Raw genomic sequence first — 20,723 nt, 5'->3', positions numbered from 1 at the left:
TGTGAATGAGGAATTTGTAGGTATAAAAATCAGCTTAAAAATCAGTTCCCAAATACCGAAACATATTAGAGTCTCCCGCTGCCGTCGCTGCATCCCGTAACATATCATGTTATAAATACCATAAGTCATAGTCGTCGTTCTATGACTGCTCAGTTTTCATCTCTCTAAAAAATAGAGAGTTTGGACATTAAATGCCAAAAAAAAGGCACTCTAAGTTCTAAAGAAGGATTGTTTGATTGCCTCCTCATCCGCCGGTAGAGCTTTGCCAGCGATCTAAAGCCGTATCTAACGAAGCCGTTATTATGCATGAACACAGGCGGCTTCACCCGCATAAATAATTCCAATTAGACGAGCCGCCTGACTAATGCCACTCTACCTGCGCCAAGCAGGAGTTCACGCCATTAACCGCCGAATGAGACAGCTCTTCAAATGCCACTCATTTCCAGGGGCCAGCAAGTCACGGACGTCGAAACACAGAATGTGCCGGCGGATCGGCCCCATTCGGCCCCCGTCTAGTCGCCCTGTTCTTCCTTAAACGACTCCAACCTTAATCAGTCGTTGGTCTCGTCTTAGATTCAGGAGCCATATGCCTATCCCATACATGTTTTCAAACTATATTAGCCTCTACCACATCTGCTGGAAGGCCCTTCCGCTTATCTACCACCCACTCAGAAAATGTACTATGACGCATTTCTATGTAACTCTGTTTAATGTAACCTTTTGCACACAAAAAAGAGGACTAAAAGGGTTCAATTAGGGTTTATATGCCCACTAAGTCTTCCTGGGCAAATCTAAAATGCACAAATCTGGTGCTTTAAGGTGTCTCATTATTTGGTTTTCTGCGATAATATTGTGTTTGTCTGCTGTGAAGGCATCTTTAAAGCATAAAGTGTTTGGTTCCCGGTCCCACCTTCCCCATTCTCTGAATAAAAATACAAAAACACTTAGAAAAACCCTTTTCCCTTTGATTTTATTGTCCCCGCGTGAGCCGCTGCCGCTCACTAAAATGCTCTTTTATGTGTAAAACTAACAAGAACGCGACACAAAGGTTTCTTGCTGGAGATGCCTGCACTATTTCATGGAAGTTCAGATTTTGTATGTAACAGCAGCATTTATTTATTTTTTTAATAGATATCTTTGGGGGAAAGGAATTTTCTTTTCCAAATCGCTGAAAAATAAAATGAGAAAACATAAAATGTGTGTTGCACTTTTTGCCCTTTTCCGGATTTATTTCTTCTACCGACCATCGCAGCTTTTTCTTTCTTTGTCTAAAATGATCCATCCTTCCTTTTGTTATCTGTCGAGATTCTAGATCAGGCACATAAAGGAATATCCAGAAATTGACCCAACGGTAACAAAATAGCCCAGAAGAAGGAAAATGTCAAATATATCATGAGTACAGGCGGGGTAATAATTGAAGAAAAGTCAAACCTTAATTGTGAATTTTTCAGGCCGCTCGGGTATTTTTACCCTCGTCCCACCGCCCTGGGTGGTTTACTTCCACCTCCTCGGGATATGCAGTATAGAAAAAGTAATGGAACTCTAATCCCTGCACACTCTAATTGTATACCTGCGTGCTCTAACTGAATCCCTGTGCACTCTAGTTGTATCCCTGCACACTCTAATTGTATATCTGCGCTCTCTAATTGAATCTCCGCATACTCTAATTGTATCCCTGCACACTCTAATTACATCCATGCACACTCTAATTGTATCCCTGCACACTCTAATTCTATCCCTGCTCACTCGAAATGTATCCCTGTGCACTCTAATTGTATCCATGCACGCTCTAATTACATCCCTGCACACTCTAATTGTATCCCTGCACACTCTAATTGTATCCCTGCTCACTCGAAATTTATCCCTGTGCACTCTAATTGTATCCATGCACGCTCTAATTACATCTCTGCACACTCTAATTGCATCCCTGCGCACATGTACAAACACTCTACTTGGAACTCTGTGCACACCATTAGGGGGATGACCACCGCCATGATGCCTGCCCCAGATTTTAGCTCCCAGATTTTAGGGGGTCTGACTATGCAACATGAAGTCTAAAACGTTATGATAAAGTGACAAAATGTGCCTGAGGGCCACGGGAGACAACAAATCCCCTTCTTCTTCTTTGGGGATGGTGAGGACCATACATCTGATGTGCCTTCTACACAGTAAGTAAGGGTCTAATCATCCACGTCTGCTACTATACATTACAGCAGAGTTATAACTCACATGGGTTTCCTGTTGGAACATTTCATAGACATCTGTATTAATTATAAGGGTTTTTCGTGCGGTTGCGAAAAACTGTATTTTAATGCTAAATAATGTTCATATTTCATTAAAATGTTTACTGTCAGAACCTGCAGAACTTTATAGCATAGCTACAGCCGTCTGTACAATCAAATATCAGAAAGGTTATTGTTACTGAACATATGTTTCTTGTGTTATACTTTCCACGTTAGTTTGTTAGCAAATGTCTACTTTACATAATCCACTTTAAAATGGCATACGTTGTGTTTTTCTCCCTAAATAACTATATAATTATATAATTCATAAAACTGGTGATGTTCAAAGATACATGGCAGAGTAGATGAGAATCACCTGAGCTCATGTACCCTTCATCTTTAAAAAGATGAGAATTTATGTGCCTTTTAGTAAATCCATTATATTGACCAATTAAGCCATTTCATCAGCACCTGTTGACAGAACTAAAAAGAGTATGTATTATGTAGCTGGCCACATGGAAGACGGCGGGCAACGTTCTGGGGTCCTGTATTCTAAAGACTTTCTGCCTTTTAAGACATTACTTCTCTGGATACTAAGTTGGGTCAACTTGGCTAACTTGGAGAAACCTGTTCTTCTCACCTTAGATCTTCTTCAAGTCAACTAAATGTTGCAATATTGAAGAACTAGGAGGACACTCTCAATACAGCTGGGGGGGAAATAAATTGAAGCATGCGATGGAGTTATCACTAAAATGTAGTCTTTTTTTCTCGATATTTGCAGAAACAGATGCAAGAACCTGGGCTGATGATTATTTCTGCCTAGCTCTACTCTCCATCAAGCCAACGGTGGTGGACTTCCACCAAGCAACCGATAACCTGTTGACCAGGGAACATTTATGCAATTTTGACTTTCCTTATCCAATAAGTCTTGTAAAGGTCGTTCTTCTACGAAGTAAAAACAATGGTAGATACATGGAATCTTCAGATCTAGATAGGTTTTGGCTCTTGGATGAACTCCACTCATCCCAAACTCATCTAGGTTGGGATTTATTGTAATGCAAGACATTTGCATGTCTTTGCGTGGTTGCTTTTGTACATGTGTGTATAGAATCAAAGTGTTTTATATTTTCATGCTGACATCAATGGTTGCAACAGCAGAGGCGTGGCCGAGAAATGTAAGAAACTTTATGACATCATAAGAATTTTAGACATGTGTTACCTTGACACTCATTTTGTATCCTTCCTGACCCCTTGAATAGGCAATCTGCTACTATTCCCTGGATCGGGGAGGAATCACAGATCCACATTAACATTAGTCAGAGCTGATAATGTGTTGTGCCGCTGAGATCGAGACGGATCCGCCGAACCCTGACTAAAGATGTACATTGTCTAAATAACTCAAGATGCTTTATCTACCTCTGAGCTTGCACGCTGCCGGCCCCTGCTTTAATAGCTCTACTCTATTATAACATGGCCAAAGCTTTATGAGTTAAAGTGGGTGTGGCTCTAACAAGCCTTATATGGGAAAAAAGACATCTGGGCGTGGCTTTATCTTGGGAAAACAATATGCATGTGCTGTTGTTTTAACCTATTGTTGTCCAGTTAATGACTGATACAGTGTATTCAACCGTCCAAAGTTCTGTGTGGCCCCAGGACTGCCATAACATTTTATAACCCATATTTTTCTTGAAATTCTTTTTTTCTAACATAACTGCACATCAACAGCTGGCTATAAAAAATGAAGACAGCAGACACGTTTTTAGAAAGATTTTTTATAGTTGGAATGACATTTCGGGCATATTAAAGTTCAGAGTAACATGTTCTCAAATGCCTTGCACTTTTCGGCTGCTTCACACATCAAATAATTTGAAATAATTTCTTTCATTTGACATTTGCCTTTACAGTTTAATTCCACAAGATGGCACATTCTACCTCTATGTCACGCCAGACCCTCCAATCAAACCCGCAAAAAAAATACACTCAGACGCCTTCCTCATTGCAGAAGTCCCAAGATTTATAACGTAAATTGTCAACAGCTCCGGAAAGAGGAAAACGTTTCAAAAATATTCTAAAACCATAACAGTTTTTTTGACAGTATTTTTAGTATTTTAGTGAATAAATAAAAAAACATACCAAAAAAATGGTTTAATAAAAAGAAAAAAAAAAGAGTAATTAAATTTTATGTTGACCGGGTGAACGACCAAAGGCAGACCGGTAAATATATTAGTTTGGGGGGGGGCACGCTCCATAATAGGGTCCGTATAATAGGCCCATTGAGGGGCCACAGTTGAAAGAATCTCAATGCGATAGCAATGCACCTAGCTCCACTTTTGTGCCTCTATGTTGAACCAGCGTTTAAAAAGTGACCCTTTTGACCTCAATATTTTCAACAAACACCCGCAAAATGTTTGCCCCAATTAAAAATAGTTATATGTTCATCTTTTTGAAGGCAAACTTGTCCTTTGTGGGTATCCAGTTGCTGGGGGCACAATAAATGAGAAGCAGAGGCAAGTGATATTATTCAAGGAATCTCAAATAAAAGTGTATATAAATGCGCTTCCACAAATGGCCACAAGGGGGTATCAGCATTAGTTTCTGTCTGTATTGATCATTTCTGGGTTCCTTCTATGACTAATCTTATGTTGCTGCTATTGGAATATTGTAGAATATTAAACAGGAGTTCACTGAGCGTGATCATTTTAAAATATTTTTCATACCTTTCTTCATTCAGTAGAAAAAGTCAAAATAAACCAGAAAAATGTCAAAAATAAATATAAAAAAGCAGGTTTTTTAAAAAAAAATATTTTCCTAATTTCCCTCCGCCATTCCCCCGACGATATCAATATCCGAGAAGTGTCACTTCCGCAACATGTGCACATGAAATACAAAAGGTGAATTTATAAATATTGCAATTTATGTACAAAAAACATTGTTAACTGGAGCTATAATACAGCAACATTTCAAAAGTCCAAAAAAAGTGTGTATATACAATGTATCAGTGATGGTAAATTGTGGCTGACAACTATGTTAAAGAAATTAAACTCAGTCTAAGGAAATTGTATCCCTTTTTGTATCTTTTCATAAAAGTTCATCATGCAGCAGGACTTGATACTGGGGGTCAAAATCCCTATTTAAAGGGGAACTGTCCCATAATCGTGTTATTGTAATGTATTGTAATGTATCAAGCCACTGGCCAATGACACCCCATACCAGGATTAGCCCCTGCAGTGTACGGCTGGCAGCTGGATAAGTGCGGCCACACGCCGCGTGAGAAAACATGTGACCGCACATATCCAGCTGCCGGCCGCACTTACGTCATCAGGTGGCCACTGGCCTTAAAGTGGCAGCGCCGCCTTGTGATCGTCAGTCCGGCCCTGATACCTTGCATATGATATGTACAGTACGTTCTGTCTTGGTATAAACTCAACATTTTGATAAAATCTGATTAAGGATTTGGATTTAGGATTAGGAATCAGAATTAAAGATGATCTGGAAGGTTGAAGTTCCCATGAAATGTCAAAAATTCATTTTACGACGTCCACCCCAAACTTTTTTTTTCTTTACAAAATAATAGCGTATTATATAGAAATGATGAATTTGGTGCTAATAAATTTCTTTATTAGGGTTGCATTTGTTTTTTTTCGTTCAGGATCCTGTGAAGAAGGGATTTTTGTCACACGCGTTCCGACCGCTACGTCCGATCTTTCATCTGAAGTTTGCAGAAACAACAACAAAGATCGCGTGCTCTCCGACTGTTATTCCCGGAGGCAAAATTCAAGACCTGTGTTATATATAACCATGTTTTGCCGGAAGGACTCCATGACTTTGTTACAATCCAGACAGGAGGTAAGGCGTGTCTATATTTCCAAATATTCTTCAAGCTTTACATGTCTAAATCTCCGTCATACGCAAACGTTAGCGGCTTCTGTTGAGGAAAAAGGCTCATGTGCTCTTTGGGTTTCTTACTGAAAAAATAATTTAAAAAAAAATTACAATAATGACCTTAACAAGATCGTCAGATCGAAAATCGAAAACGATTCAGATGAATTTTTTGTTTTGTTTTCCTTTTTGTAGAAATCAGTTAAAATTTGTAACAATTTTTTTTGTTTTGTTTTCTTTCCCTCTTTCTGCAAATACGAACACACGATATTCACCAACCTTCACTTCAGCAAATCTCTCCTCCATCGACATGAAGAACACCGCTTCCGGGACAGGGTGGCGGACATCACACTGACATCACACCCATCGGTCTGATGTCACATGAAGGAGGAATTATCTCCCTTCCCACCATTTGGCTTTTGTTTCACATTTTATTTTCAACACACACTCTGCTACTTAACACCCCCCCCCGTAAACTCACAGCCGAAAACATTTCTCAAATATTAACTCTTTCACTATCGCAATTACACACCTTACATCACACACATAAAAAAGGCCAAACCAGATCTCTCCTTTGTTTTGCTTTTGTTTTCTTGGTGGTCTCTTCTCGTTTCCAGACATTCGTACGAATCCGCACTTTTCAGAACATTTGTTAAAATTCTAAATTGTACAAATCCAAACGCGCAAGTCTAGTACTTTACAATAAAAATAAACATTATGTCACCAGTGCAAGAAGCTTGGCTGCCGATTTTAAGCATTTTCTTCTTCCTCCATGTACAACAAAATCTTATAATATAACTATTTTGTGTTTAATTTGTTATTTTTGGTTCTTTAGAAGTAAACCGGTCCTGTTTTCAATCCAAGACCATAATATATGAGTTTTATACAATAAGCAAGGAGCTGACATTTCCAACAGAATTTTACAGTTGGCATTAGACTACAAAGCAAAATTAATTACTAGACTTGCGCATTCGTCTTCGGGCGAACATGAAAACGAGCACGAAGAGGCCGTTTTTTTGTTCGTTCCGAAGACACGCCGAAGAGAATACAGTGCCGGCAAAACGTAGGAGAAGACGAAGACTCACAACCACGAAGAATCGAAGATTCTTCGTGATCGTCTTCGTTTTTGCCGCGCAGCCGCCAAAATTTCAAACAGGAGTGAGCTGATCTCGTCTGTCCAATCAGCTCACTCTTGTGACGTCACGCTAAGGGTCTCGTCCAATGCCTGTGCTGCTGTTTTTTGAATTCTGAAGGCGCCTTTATAAGACCAGAGCTTGCCTGAGAGATCCATTCATTTTTCGCTGTGACTGCTTTGGCAACACTGCTGTGCTGCATCCGAGCGTTACAGAGAGAGATTGTTCTGTTCTGTGTGAGACTGGTAAGCCTTAGCCTGCCATTTCTCACAGTGTACTTCATCCTCACTTCAGTGCTACTTAATATAATTAATAATAATAATTTGATTAATTTAATTTTTTTTATTTAATTTGTCATCAACTGTAGTGTAAGTGCTGTTGAGTTGACAGTGCACCCAGTGCCTCAGTGGCACTGGGGTGCCCTTGCCCTGGGCTGGCACTAGTGCCTATTGCCTGTCCTGCTTAAATAAATTAAATAGAATTTATAAATAATAATTTAATAGAATCTATAATTTAATAGTTCATTATTATATATATATATATTTGTCAGTCATATATATATATATATTCTATAGTATACTAGTGTAGAGTGTACTGTAGACATTCATCTACTAGTGTCTAATTTAAAATCAGTAATATTAATTAATATAATTAATAATTGAATTCATTATAAAATTATATATATATTTGTCAGTTATAGTTAGTAATAGTATACTAGTGTAGAGTGTACTGTAGACATTCAAGACATCTACTAGTGTCTAATCTAAAATCAGTAATATCAATAATTCTATAATTCTTTCTTGTCTTAATAGTTAATTAAATTAGCTATAAATAAAAGTAATAATATTAAATAATTACTACTAGCGTATAGTTCAGCTAATCTTATTAGTACTGGTGCTGCAGCTCTATAGTTTGTGCTTTGTTTTAGCAACAGCAAGAGACCAAGTCAATTTTTCTTAATTAATCTTTCATTTTATTTCATTTGTTTTGCTCACCTCAGTCCATCAGTGAAGTGAACTTGTTGGGCTAGTGAGTGCAGCCGCATAAGTGCTGTGTTTTTTTTTGATCAGCAAGCAGTGACGTTAACTGTTTTGCAAAGATTTTCTCATTTATTTTACATTTTATTTCAATTTTATTAAAAGTACCCTTAGTGTTTTGCTCACCTCAGTCCATCAGTGAAGTGAACTTGTTGGGGTAGTGAGTGCAGCCAGCAGTGAAGCTAACTGTTTTGCTGTGACATTTTATTTTATTTCTAATTCTTTTCAAGAAAAATTGACTGTGACGAGCTGTACTAAGCAAAGCTTCAAGCTACTAGCTGTAGTACTAAAATAATTCTAATCTTCTTTAATCTTAATCTATAATATATTATAAATAATATATAACAATATAAATTCTAATTCATAATCTATAATATAAGTAATTCTAATTCTAAATTCTAATTCATAATCTATATTCTTCTATCTATAATACATAATATATAAGTAAATTATTTCTAATCTATTAATATTATATAACTTAATATTAATTAATAAATCATATACTGAATCTGATTTAACCTCACTTTAGCTTAGTGGGTTTGAGAGCGTCTGCCTAGAGGTAGACTTATAGTAAGGAAATATAGCTTTAGGCTAGCATAGTGGTAGGCTAAGCTCTTAGGCCCGTGTAAATTCAAATTAAAAATAAAATACTGCTAGTTATTAAATAGTTAATCTTGAGTTAATAATTTAAATAACTTTAGCACTTTGGCAGATTGCACACAGCACAGTGCAGTAGTGCATAGTTTTACTTTTTAAGCAGTAGCACTGAAGAGAACTTCCTCTAATTTTTTGTCTTTAATTCGTTTTTCCTTTTTTTTTATTTTTATTTTTTTTATAGTTTTTTAAACACTACACTACACTACACACACAACACAAAATTTGAAATGGATCCTCCTTTTGGGACTAAGGAGGGACAAGCTCCATCTACCACCGCCACCACCAGCACCACCACCAGCACCACCACCAGTTCTAAGATGCAGCCTTTGCGTCAGTCTAGTCGGCCAAGTAGGCCAAGCTCTCGCTTATCATTTGGGGAAGCATTGCTTGAAGGATCATCAAGTAAAGGAAAGGCACCAAAAGCAGGCAGTAGTAGTGCGGCTAGGCCCACAAGCTCTATGGTTTTTTACGGAAAGCCTAAAGCACCAGAAGCACGTTCAAAGTTAAAGGGTAGCACAAGTAGTACCAGCCCAGTGACTAAAAAGAAGTGCCTTTTGCCCCAAGCAGCATCTTCCCCATCCACCAGCAGCATGCAAGGTACCAAGCAGAGCCAAATTAGCAGCAAGACTCAGAGGGGTCCCAAACCAAAGCGATCTCATTCCTTTGTAGGGAAAACCACCACCACCACCCCCCCCACCTCTACCGCCTCTACCACCACTAGTGCTGCGCCTACTGTTCCCACTGGTACCGCCACGCCATGTCCTCCTAGTACCTCTAGCAAGCCACCAAGTCCTTACAAAATTTTTGTAAAGACAGTTAGAGAGAGGGCTACACATAGTGGAACTCCACCTAGCGAGGTAGCAGAGGAGCCTGAGACTGAGAGGCCAAGTGCAGAGTCTATTCTTCCTGCTCGCACTACTACTAGTCACGAGTCTCACGACGATATCAGTCTTAGCTCCAGCCTAGCAGGAATTCCATTCGATCTGGCTAATGAAGAGCTAGACTATGAGCCAGAGGAAGTAGAGGAGATGAGTGGTCAGGAATCAGATTCCTCAGGGAGCAGTGTCCAAATGACTAGTGCACAATTTTCCCCTGAGCCTCCACCTTCTCCGCTACGATCATCACCACCACCACCACCACCACCAGCAGCAGCAGCAAAACCTAGCAAATCTAAAGCAATTAGCAGTCCCACTATGGCCAGTACTGTTACCACCAGTCCCACCACCACTAGTTCTGCCTCTGTTCATCCACCCCGAGCAGTAGGAGCAGCACCCAAGGCACACTCCAAGGCTATGCGCGCCCCAATTTGGGAGCACTTTGAAAATGTTGAAGAAGGGCGCTATGGAAAGTGCAAACATTGTGGGAAGCTAATAAGCAGAGGAAAAGTGTCTGGCCATTTTACCAGTGCTAGCATGAAGCATCACCTCAGCACTCAACACAACGCTGTGCTATTGGGGAAAGATGCAGAGGGAAAACTTAGTGCAGGCAGCATAGCTGGTGGCCGTGGAAAAACCCCAACAGCTTCTTCTTCTGAGCCAATAGCAACTAGTGCTGGCAGCCAGAGACCAAGGCAGGTTGGAGCACTGCATGTCCAGCCCACCCTGGAACAATTTGTGGCATTCCAATCCAAAAGGTCAATGCCCAAACAGCAGGCCAATAAAGTAACGCGACTGATTGGTCAGTTCATTGCTGTTGGAGGGGCATCCTTCTCTATGATCGAAGGGGAGCCTTTCAAACAATTGATGGCGGCTGTGGCTCCACAATATACAGTTCCGTCACGTTCCACTTTCAGCAGGAACATTGTCCCCTCATTGTATCGGTCCTGTGTTGCAGCAGTGAAAGAGGAGCTTTCCAAGGCTGCTGGTCAGTCTGTTCATTTCACTACAGATTTGTGGAGTGCACCTAGCGGCCAGCATGCCTTTCTTTCTTTGACAGCACACTGGTGGCAGCCCGGTGTGTCTAAGGAAGCTGCTGCAGCAGGCTACCGATCTTTCCTTCTCCATGCAGAAGTGATGGATGAAAAGCACACTTCCCAAAACATTCTGCATGCGATGAGGAAAATGTTTAGCCTTTGGGTGGGAGCAGAGGCGGGCACCAATGTTGAAGTTGGTTTTGTGGTAACTGACGGAGGTGCCAATATGGTGAAAGCGCTGCGAGATGGTCATATTGTTGGTGTGCGCTGTGCAGCCCACATCATCCATCTTGTAGTGAAGGCAGCAATGTCAGAAGGAACTAATGTGGCAGCAGTAGTTCTGTCCCGCTGCAGAAAGATCGCTGGGCACTTTCACCATAGTGTTAAGGCTAGCCAACTTTTGAGGGAAGAGCAAGAGAGGTCAGGTCTTCCCGTACACTGCCTACGTCAGGATGTCAGTACACGGTGGAACTCCACGTTAGACATGCTCGAGAGGATTTTGGAGCAGCAGAGGGCAATCCATAATCTTGCCTCAGAGCACAATATTGGGATTACCTCTCCATTGAATAGGGAGGATTGGACAGTGATCGCCCAGCTAGTGGCAGTCCTTAAACCATTCAGGGATGCCACAGAAAATTTAAGCTCAAACACTGCCAGTCTGGCCCAGGTAATCCCAGTGTTCTCCCATCTAGGCAGCAAGATGGATGTGTTCCTTGGAAACCGTGAGGCTGTTCAAGGTGGCACTCTACATCCTGACGTAGCAGCCATAGTCAGGAAGCTGAAGGATCTGCTAAAAGTACACCTTCGCAAACGAATGGAAGAGAGTCCCGAAATGATGCTAGCGTGCCTTTGTGATCCAAGAATTAAGGGAAAGCTAGCTTTGAAATTTAATGTTCTCAGTAGCTACCGGGAGCAATTGGTCAACAAGGTGCGTGACTGGCAGCGTAAAATGGGAATGCTGTCCGAGGAGGGAGAGGTGCAGGAGGAGGAAGAGATGATGTGGTCTGCTACTCCTAGCAGCAGCATCAGCAGCAGTGCCACAAGCAGCACAACACAGCTGAGTGGAGCAGCTGCGTTTTGGGAAGAGGCACTTGGGAGTATAGTTGGACCATCTGACAGAGCTAGCAGCAGAAAGGAGAGTAGTGCTGCTGAAATGGTCAAACTTTACCTCTGTGAAGTTCCTTCTGCGCCTAATGTTGATCCTCTTAGCTACTGGGATGAAAAGAAGAGTGTGTGGCCTGCACTCTCATGGGTTGCGCAGCAGCTACTATCATGTCCGCCAACCACTGTTCAAAGTGAGCGCGTGTTTTCTATGACTGGAAACATACTGAGTCCACAGCGCTCACGCATGGCACCTCATCTGATGGAGCAGATTGCCTTCCTTAAATTCAATCTGCCCAAGTTGGGTTACCCAGCTCTTAGCTTGGAAAGTTAATTTTTTTTATCTGTAATGTTTAAGGTAGTTTCTCCCCCTGGTTGCACGTGTTTGCGGTGTGGCAACGTCTGCTACCTCCGCCGGTGTAGCCAATTTACGCTAGGGCCTAGTGTCTGAGTTCTGGAAGTCCGCTCCCAAACGCCATGGACTGACAGACTTTCATGCTTTGCCCTGGGGTGAAACAGGTGAGCGGGTCGTCAATTGCCCACTCATTCACCTTTTTCCTTTTCCAACGCTGCTGCTGGTGGTGGTGCCAGCATCTTTTGCCAGTTCGCTTCCTGGCTGAAATCATGCCTCAAATGTCCCTAATGGAGAGGGTAGTTTCTCCCCCTGGTTGCACTTGCTGCGGTGTGGCAATGCCTGCTACCTCCGCCGGTGTAGCCAATTTACGCTAGGGCCTAGTGTCTGAGTTCTGGAAGTCTGCTCCCAAACGCCAAGGACTGACAGTCTTTGGATGCTTTGCCCTGGGGTGAAACAGGTGAGCGGGTCGTCAATTGCCCACTCATTCGCCTTTTCCAATGCTGCTGCTGCTGCTGCTGGTGGTGCCAGCGTCTCTTCTCTGCCAGTTCGCTTTCTGGCTAGTGTCATGCCTTAAATGTCCCTAATGGAAAGGGTAGTTTCTCCCCCCCTGGTTGCACTTGCTGCGGTGTGGCAACGCCTGCTACGTCCGCCAATGTAGCCAGCTTACGCTAGGGCGTTGTGTCTGAGTTCTGGAAGTCCGCTCCCAAACGCCAAGGACTGACAGTTTTTGGATGCTTTGCCCTGGGGTGAAACAGGTGAGCGGGTCGTCAATTGCCCACTCATTCGCCTTTTCCAATGCTGCTGCTGCTGCTGCTGGTGGTGCCAGCGTCTCTTCTCTGCCAGTTCGCTTCCTGGCTTGTGTCATGCCTTAAATGTCCCTAATGGAGAGGGTAGTTTCTCCCCCCCTGGTTGCACTTGCTGCGGTGTGGCAACGCCTGCTACCTCCGCCAATGTAGCCAGCTTACGCTAGGGCCTAGTGTCTGAGCTATGGAAGTCTGCTGCCAAACGTCTAGGACTGACAGTGTTTGGATGCTTTGCTCTGGGGTGGAACAGGTGAGCGGGTCGCCAATTGCCCACTCATTCGCCTTACCCAATTCTGCTGCTGCTGCTGCTGGTGGTGGTGCCAGCGTCTCTTCTCTGCCAGTTCGCTTCCTGGCTAGTGTCATGCCTTAAATGTCCCTAATGGTAAGGGCAGTTTCTCCCCCCTGGCTGCGTCTGTTTGCGGTGTGGCAACGCCTGCTACCTCCGCCGGAGTGGCCAGCTTACGCTAGGGCCTAGTGTCTGAGCTCTGGAAGTCTGCTGCCAAACGTCTAGGACTGACAGTGTTTGGGTGCTTTGCCCTGGGGTGAAACAGGTGAGTGGGTCGCCAATTGCCCACTCATTCGCCTTTCACATTTTTCAATGCTGCTGCTGGTGGTGGTGGTGCCAGCATCTCTTCTCTGCCAGTTCGCTTCCTGGCTAGAGTCATGCCCAAAATGTCCCTAGTGGTAAGGGCAGTTTCTCCCCCCTGGCTGCGTCTGTTTGCGGTGTGGCAACGCCTGCTACCTCCGCCGGAGTGGCCAGCTTACGCTAGGGCCTTGTGTCTGAGCTCTGGAAGTCCGCTGCCAAACGTCTAGGACTGACAGTGTTTGGGTGCTTTGCCCTGGGGTGAAACAGGTGAGTGGGTCGCCAATTGCCCACTCATTCGCCTTTCCCAATTCTGCTGCTGGTGGTGGTGCTGGTGGTGGTGCCAGCGTCTCTTCGATGCCAGTTCGCTTCCTGGCTAGTGTCATGCCTCAAATGTCCCTAATGGTAAGGGCAGTTTCTCCCCCCTGGCTGCCTCTGTCTGCGGTGTGGCAACGCCTGCTACCTCCGCCGGAGTGGCCAGCTTACGCTAGGGCCTTGTGTCTGAGCTCTGGAAGTCCGCTGCCAAACGTCTAGGACTGACAGTGTTTGGGTGCTTTGCCCTGGGGTGAAACAGGTGAGTGGGTCGCCAATTGCCCACTCATTCGCCTTTCCCAATTCTGCTGCTGCTGCTGGTGCCAGCGTCTCTTCGATGCCAGTTCGCTTCCTGGCTAGTGTCATGCCTCAAATGTCCCTAATGGTAAGGGCAGTTTCTCCCCCCTGGCTGCGTCTGTTTGCGGTGTGGCAACGCCTGCTACCTCCGCCGGAGTGGCCAGCTTACGCTAGGGCCTTGTGTCTGAGCTCTGGAAGTCCGCTGCCAAACGTCTAGGACTGACAGTGTTTGGGTGCTTTGCTCTGGGGTGAAACAGGTGAGTGGGTCGCCAATTGCCCACTCATTCGCCTTTCCCATTTCCTTTTCCATTTCCATTTCATTATTTTCCTTCTGATACACAACCAACCAAACATAACACACACAATAACACAAATAACACAGTGACATAACACATAACACACATAACACATATAACACAGTGACAAGTGACAACACACATAACACACATAACACATACACGTACAATGCAAAAATCACAAGGACCTTTCCTCTTGTTATTTGTCCTGGCCTTCATTTCTACACTCACTAGCATTAACGCTATAACTCACACTTCATACTATAACATTTTTCCATCCACATACCTGCCAACAGACCCAACGTTTTCAGGGACAGTCCTGCTTTTTTCCAGTCCTGTCCCATCTAATTTAGCTAAACTAGGTATGCAAATACACGTTGGTAGTTATAGCTCGGTAGGTAGCACTAGTATAAACATTAAATAAATATAATAAAGTACTAAATAATAAATCTAACTTTAAAATACATTTAAATAAACCCCTAATTTTTTTTTTAAACCCATTAAAATTAAATTATTATTTAGACATAATACATCTTTAACCAAAGCAGTGCACTGCTACTAATCTTAAACATAACCGTACATTAACCCTAAGCTATTTTTTAGTTCTTGTCCAACATTTTTCCATCCGCATACCTGCCAACACACCCAAGATTTTGGTGGACAGTCCTGCTTTTTTCCAGTCCTGTCCAGTAAAAGTTGGGTTGTTGCAAAGTATGCCATTGTAAATAGGTAGCAAATGTTAGGCATGTATTACAAGTGGTCCAAAATCAATTTAAAAATGTAAAATAATCCCTATTCTTTTATTAAACATCTATGGATGTGTGATTGTGTATGATAAACGGAGGCCAAGTTCCTTGGAGCATTTGTCTCTAGGTCATTTTGTGTACAGTACACCTCAGTACGTGTGTGCAACTCTATTGGTCGTTTCGGCAGGGGGCTGGCCTGCCATCAACGAATGAAGTGCGTTCTGCAATTCACTAGTTGATGCCAGACCAGCCCCCTGCCGAAACGACCAATAGAGTTGCACACACGTTCCTTCACGGCAGCTGCTGCTGCTCCGATGTGTTGTTAACCCCGTATTAACCCCTGCAAGGCAACCGGGAAGGAAACGAAGATTAAACGAGCACGAAGAATGTCCGCGAATATTAGCCCGAAGAGAAGACAGGAACGGGCGAATATTCGCGGAATACGAAGGTTTTTTCCCCCCCGAAGACGAGCACGAAGACGAACACGAAGAGCCCCCTGGTGCCCAAGTCTATTAATTACCCAGAAAATACTTTTCGGCAACATTCTCATCATGTAGTATTTGTGTATGTAATATTCTGTTAGATGTCTGGAAGTATTTACTTACCAGATTAGGTAGGATAAAAGTATAAGGAAAACAATTATGACGAAGCTGCCGGCTGATACCCCATATACCCAAAGCTTCAATCTTCCATCTAAAAAAAAAAGGAAACTGTTAATAAAAATATAACCAACATGCCCAGCAGAATTTGAAGAAAAAATGGGAAATGGGGTCATTCTATCCAGAGTTTTTTTTTTTTTCTTCTATTTTTTTCATAACCCCCTTTGCGCTGTTAGAGTTGCAAATAGGGCAATATAAGTTTTTTTTTTAATAACAAAATACACATTTTTGGGTCCCATTTTTTACTTAAAAACAGCGATCCATGTGATGCAAATTCTGATGTATTCTGCAAAAGGAAAAAGGGGGCTCACAATGAGGCAAAGAAAAAGAGGGCAAACACAAGGCACCCAGTTGCCTATTAAAGGGACCATTGGATAATCTTAAAATTTTAGGAGGAAAATAGCAAGAACTGCTATACGAGTGGACGCAGATTGCAAAGCAGCAAAGATTTCATTGGAGCCATCATAATGTTATAAGGGCCATCAGGTTGCCGTTTAAATAAAGGAGTGGACTAGCGCCATTAAGCCAACCGTGCCCCAACGTAATATAATCTAAGCATCGTTGTCATATAGCTACACTTGGTGTAGTAGCTGCTGTATGGCAGATTCACATTAGGAGGGATAAACCTTGCAAACATAGCTTTTCCTCGTCGTTAAGCAGATTTCTCGGCCGTAAAATTACATTATTGCAGCAGCCACTTAATTATCAAGAGCTTCCGGCACTTGCCTGGGTCAAAAGGTTGGATCGACCAGCCTTTAAAAATGTCTGGGATCTTGGAATTGGTGTGTCGGCTCTTCTCTACAATCTTTTTCACGTCGGCTTTCTTAGATTCGGTGCCTGGGACCTTCAAGCAGTAGTCTAGGTATCCATTAGACCTCATTATCTCTGTGTATCCCTGCTGGCAGCCGCAGACCCCACTCTGCAAAGGAAACGTCCAGCGTCAACGTGGAAAGGTCCTATAAATATTCTTTCAACGCGTAGAAAGGTATCTACGGATGTCTACGGACATCTAGGAGCATGACGAGAGATTACGATGTCCATTCGGTGTGTTATTACTTCATCCCCTTCCATTCAATAAGTGATACATACCCTAATCTATTCCATTTGCTAACATCCTACCATTTTGTTCCAAAATGGTAGATCAGATCACCAGTCAAAATATTTAAAAAGTATTATAAATTAATAATAATAAATAAATAAATAAAAATGAATAAATAAATACGTTAATAAAACTATGTGCCCAAACACCTTCTATTTTGTTCGAAAATGGTAGATCAGATCACCAGTCAAAATACTTAATAAGTATTATAAATAAAAAAAATAAATAATAATAATAATAATAATAATAATAAATACATATAAATAAATAATAAGTTAATAAAACTATGTCACCTTCTATTTTGTTCCATAATGGTAGATTAGATCAGCAGTCAAACTATTTTAAAAAAAGTATTAAAAATAAATTAATAATATTAATAATAAATAAATAATATTAATAAATAAAAATAAATAAATAAGTTAATAAAACATGCAAAACTATATGTCCAAGCACCTTCTACCCCCCAACTAGAAATATACATTTCCCACATACCAAAGTTCAAAAATAAAAAAAAAATTGTGTAGGATGTAAGGGAGCATTTTATGCTTTTATTAAATAATTAAAAAAAAAACATGTATTATTCTACTCAGGTGACGTTCAACATTATTCATGGTTTTTTTTAATCAAAAGGGACCTAATTTGTGGAAGAAAGTTTAAGTAAAAGTGCAAAAAATAATTTTTATTTGAAGTTTTTAGTGTTCCTGGACATATTATTTATAAACAATGACAGACTATACAAAAAAAATGAATTTCTAAGGACATATGATAGTTACAAATGTAATGATTCAGTATCAGGTTTGGTGATAACTGAAAAGTCCTGTAAACGGCATTAAAGATTCGATAAATTTGATATTTTTGTTACCTGCATACAGTAGGAAAACGGCTTTGTGCACGGCGGGTCGCAGACTCGGACCGAGGCCGGCTGGGACTGGACTGGACACCCCCCTATAAGAAAATATAATAGTTCATATCCAACAAAGTTATTCCATTACCCTACAACACGGAACCGGAAACAGAAGGTGCGTCGGAGGCCTTGACCTTTTTATTTTTATTAGTATGGTTTTTTGTTGTTGCTATTTACATATATTCTAGATACTTTATATATAAGTTTATATATATATATATATATATATATATATATATATATATAAAAGTATTTTTAATGCCGGGGTTAGCTGAAAATCATTGCTTAGCTGTTTTGTAATAAAGTGCTCTATTTGTTTTTTGGTGGTTTTTTTTCTTCCCAGGATGCTTTAAAACATTCTATTGTTTATTTTATACGTGTTTTAGACACGTTTGATACATATGACATCGGCAGCCAATTACTCTGCAAAGCCGTAGGTATTTAATAACAGAATGAATAACAAAAAAAAAAAGCGACACGTGAGAATTCATGGCTAAAATGTATTCCAACTCGTTACCAAAAAAAAAGATCTCATTAGGAAGGTTTTTCCATATTTTTACCGACCCGTCGCACACATTCAGCGGGGGCCATATATATATATATATATATATATGTGCATTCCCGTTGAAGGTTAATGGGTTATTTACGCTGTACCTGTTACATTCATCCCGTCGGAACGCTGGCACCAGACATCGCGTCTACGGTCCCTCCATGGGCTCATTTTCCACGTGTATCTGAAGCATTTCCCCCCTATAAATAAAAACAATTTATTTCAAATACTTTTATACAAAAAAACGCATCTATATAAACACCAATCATTTGTTTCGAACCAAGTCCCTTTATTTGCCAAATCTAGATGGAATTTGTCAGCAACAGAATAATAAATGGGGCAGATTATTGCATCATTTCAGATGAAAAATGAACGTCATTTAAAATTGGGAAATTAGCCAGTTTTTTTTTTTGTTTTTTTTTTTTTCCCTATGCCAGAAGCGGCTTGAAGGTGCGAGGCTTTAACACATTTACAAATTTGATGACACAAGAAGATTCCCAGCTAATTAATGAAACTTCACGCCAGACCAGACATGCCTTTCAAAAATCTTCCAAAAATGTTTTATTTTGTACACATTGTAATGTGCCAGTGACTCTACTTTTGTATTATTTTGGAGTTTTTTTCATTTGGTGGGGGTGGTGGTACTCAAGATTGATCAAATGTAGAGTCACACATTTCGTTGCAAAAAAAACACAATAAAACCTCACTAATTGGACAACAACTGTTAAAAAATCATATCTACAGATAGCCAAAGCCAGCTGGTAGTTATCCTATAGGCAAAAATATGTGGGTTTTTTTGTCTCAATAAAGTAAAAACGTTGGAAACTATATAGACCATTTGGTAACTGTTGTCAAATTCTAACAATCTAATAAAAGAAAATTTAAAAAAAATTAAAACATTGTATACTATGGTTGTAAATGTGTTTTTTAAGGTCATATGATGTAATACCACGTAGGAGGTTTTCAGGAGTGAATGCAAAAAAAGTTGATGGTCATTAATATTTAAAATAGATCATGTGGATAAAACATATAATAAGATAGGATTGCCTTAAATAATGGAGACTTAGTTTTTGTTTTTAGCTGATGTTTAGAAGCAATGATGTATTTATCATTTTAGGCTTGACCCAGGGCAGGACCTCCATCAGCCCCTTCCACCGCAGTCCTTGCCGCCTATTAAGGGAGCTCAGTGCCCTGGAACAGGAACATTTGCCGGTTGTGTCGGATCGGCATGGTCCTCCAAATTATAAATGGAGTGGTCAGGGACATCAGGGTCATTGCTTTATTGACAGGGCATCTTGTTTTAATGGCATGGGGGCTGCCAGCCTCCCCAGACCTAGATGGCTTGACTTTTCAATGCATAAGGTAAAGGTAATTTTTCATGACTTCTGGAACATCACCTTATTGAACTATACATTACAGGGCCAGCTCCGTCCTTTGGGCAGAATAACCAATACTGACGTGGCCCTCATAACGAACAATTAAGTGGACTTTTGCCCGACTAGCTGGTCATTGCCAACCTATATATCTGATAAGAATAAAGGCTAACAAAGGAGGTTCAAATCCTGGTTGCCCTGCCTCCAAGATAATGAATGACATGCGGTTTCCGACTAAAGAGCACACAGTATTCATATAAACATTTATTTCCTGCCAGCGACACGTTCTCCCTGATACACATTTTTCACTGTAGTGTTTTGGTTTTTTTTGTTAATAATCCTTTAACAGAAATTAACCTGCACATGGCCGTGTTTCTACGACCGGCTTTGGACAGGTCTCCTGGTTCTCTAGAGACTGAATAATAAATGTTCGCGATCTCGACTGGCGACCAACCGTATCGAAATTTCTTCCATCAATGCAGCTCAATTCACACAAGCTCCACTGGGACCAGTCTGACAGGTGGCAGTCACCTGTAAGAGAGAGGCTTGGCGGAGTTATACACATCATTCCACGGCATCATTTAATGGACGATATCCAAAGGAAATATTTCGGGCAGCTATCTGTGTGTTGTACCGACTCATTTATTGGCAGATTATAGACCCAAAAGCACCATTAACTCATCATCAACATGGCGGTTGCCATCTATTTTCAGCCATAAATTCTTGGACATTATTTCAAACCAAAATTACTAACTTCTGTTCCCTGTGTGAGCATAATAACTGGGTTCTGTATAAAAACAAGCAC

The 20,723-nt window shown here is 41.3% G+C and overlaps 1 protein-coding gene across 1 annotated transcript in view; it reads right to left on the bottom strand.

The window, feature by feature from the left end:
* Window positions 1-6,105: 6,105 nt before the first annotated feature.
* LOC149285171 (thrombospondin type-1 domain-containing protein 7B-like) overlaps window positions 6,106-20,723 on the bottom strand; it is an 87,950-nt gene continuing 73,332 nt past the window's right edge. The window contains exons 22-27 of the mRNA XM_089495716.1: window positions 20,276-20,449; window positions 18,650-18,745; window positions 17,954-18,036; window positions 16,719-16,911; window positions 15,939-16,026; window positions 6,106-6,187 (exon numbers count right to left, since the gene is read on the bottom strand). Of these exons, the coding sequence (XP_089351842.1) occupies window positions 6,106-6,187; window positions 15,939-16,026; window positions 16,719-16,911; window positions 17,954-18,036; window positions 18,650-18,745; window positions 20,276-20,449 (716 nt within the window). The remainder of the gene's footprint in view (window positions 6,188-15,938; window positions 16,027-16,718; window positions 16,912-17,953; window positions 18,037-18,649; window positions 18,746-20,275; window positions 20,450-20,723) is intronic.

The sequence above is a fragment of the Sceloporus occidentalis genome, unplaced genomic scaffold (assembly GCF_023333645.1).
Source record: "Sceloporus occidentalis isolate IW3139 unplaced genomic scaffold, rSceOcc1.0.p SCAF_83, whole genome shotgun sequence".
Taxonomy (NCBI): domain Eukaryota; kingdom Metazoa; phylum Chordata; class Lepidosauria; order Squamata; family Phrynosomatidae; genus Sceloporus; species Sceloporus occidentalis.
The sequence above is the reverse complement of the archived record's forward strand: the minus strand, read 5'-3'. Positions and strand labels throughout refer to the sequence as shown.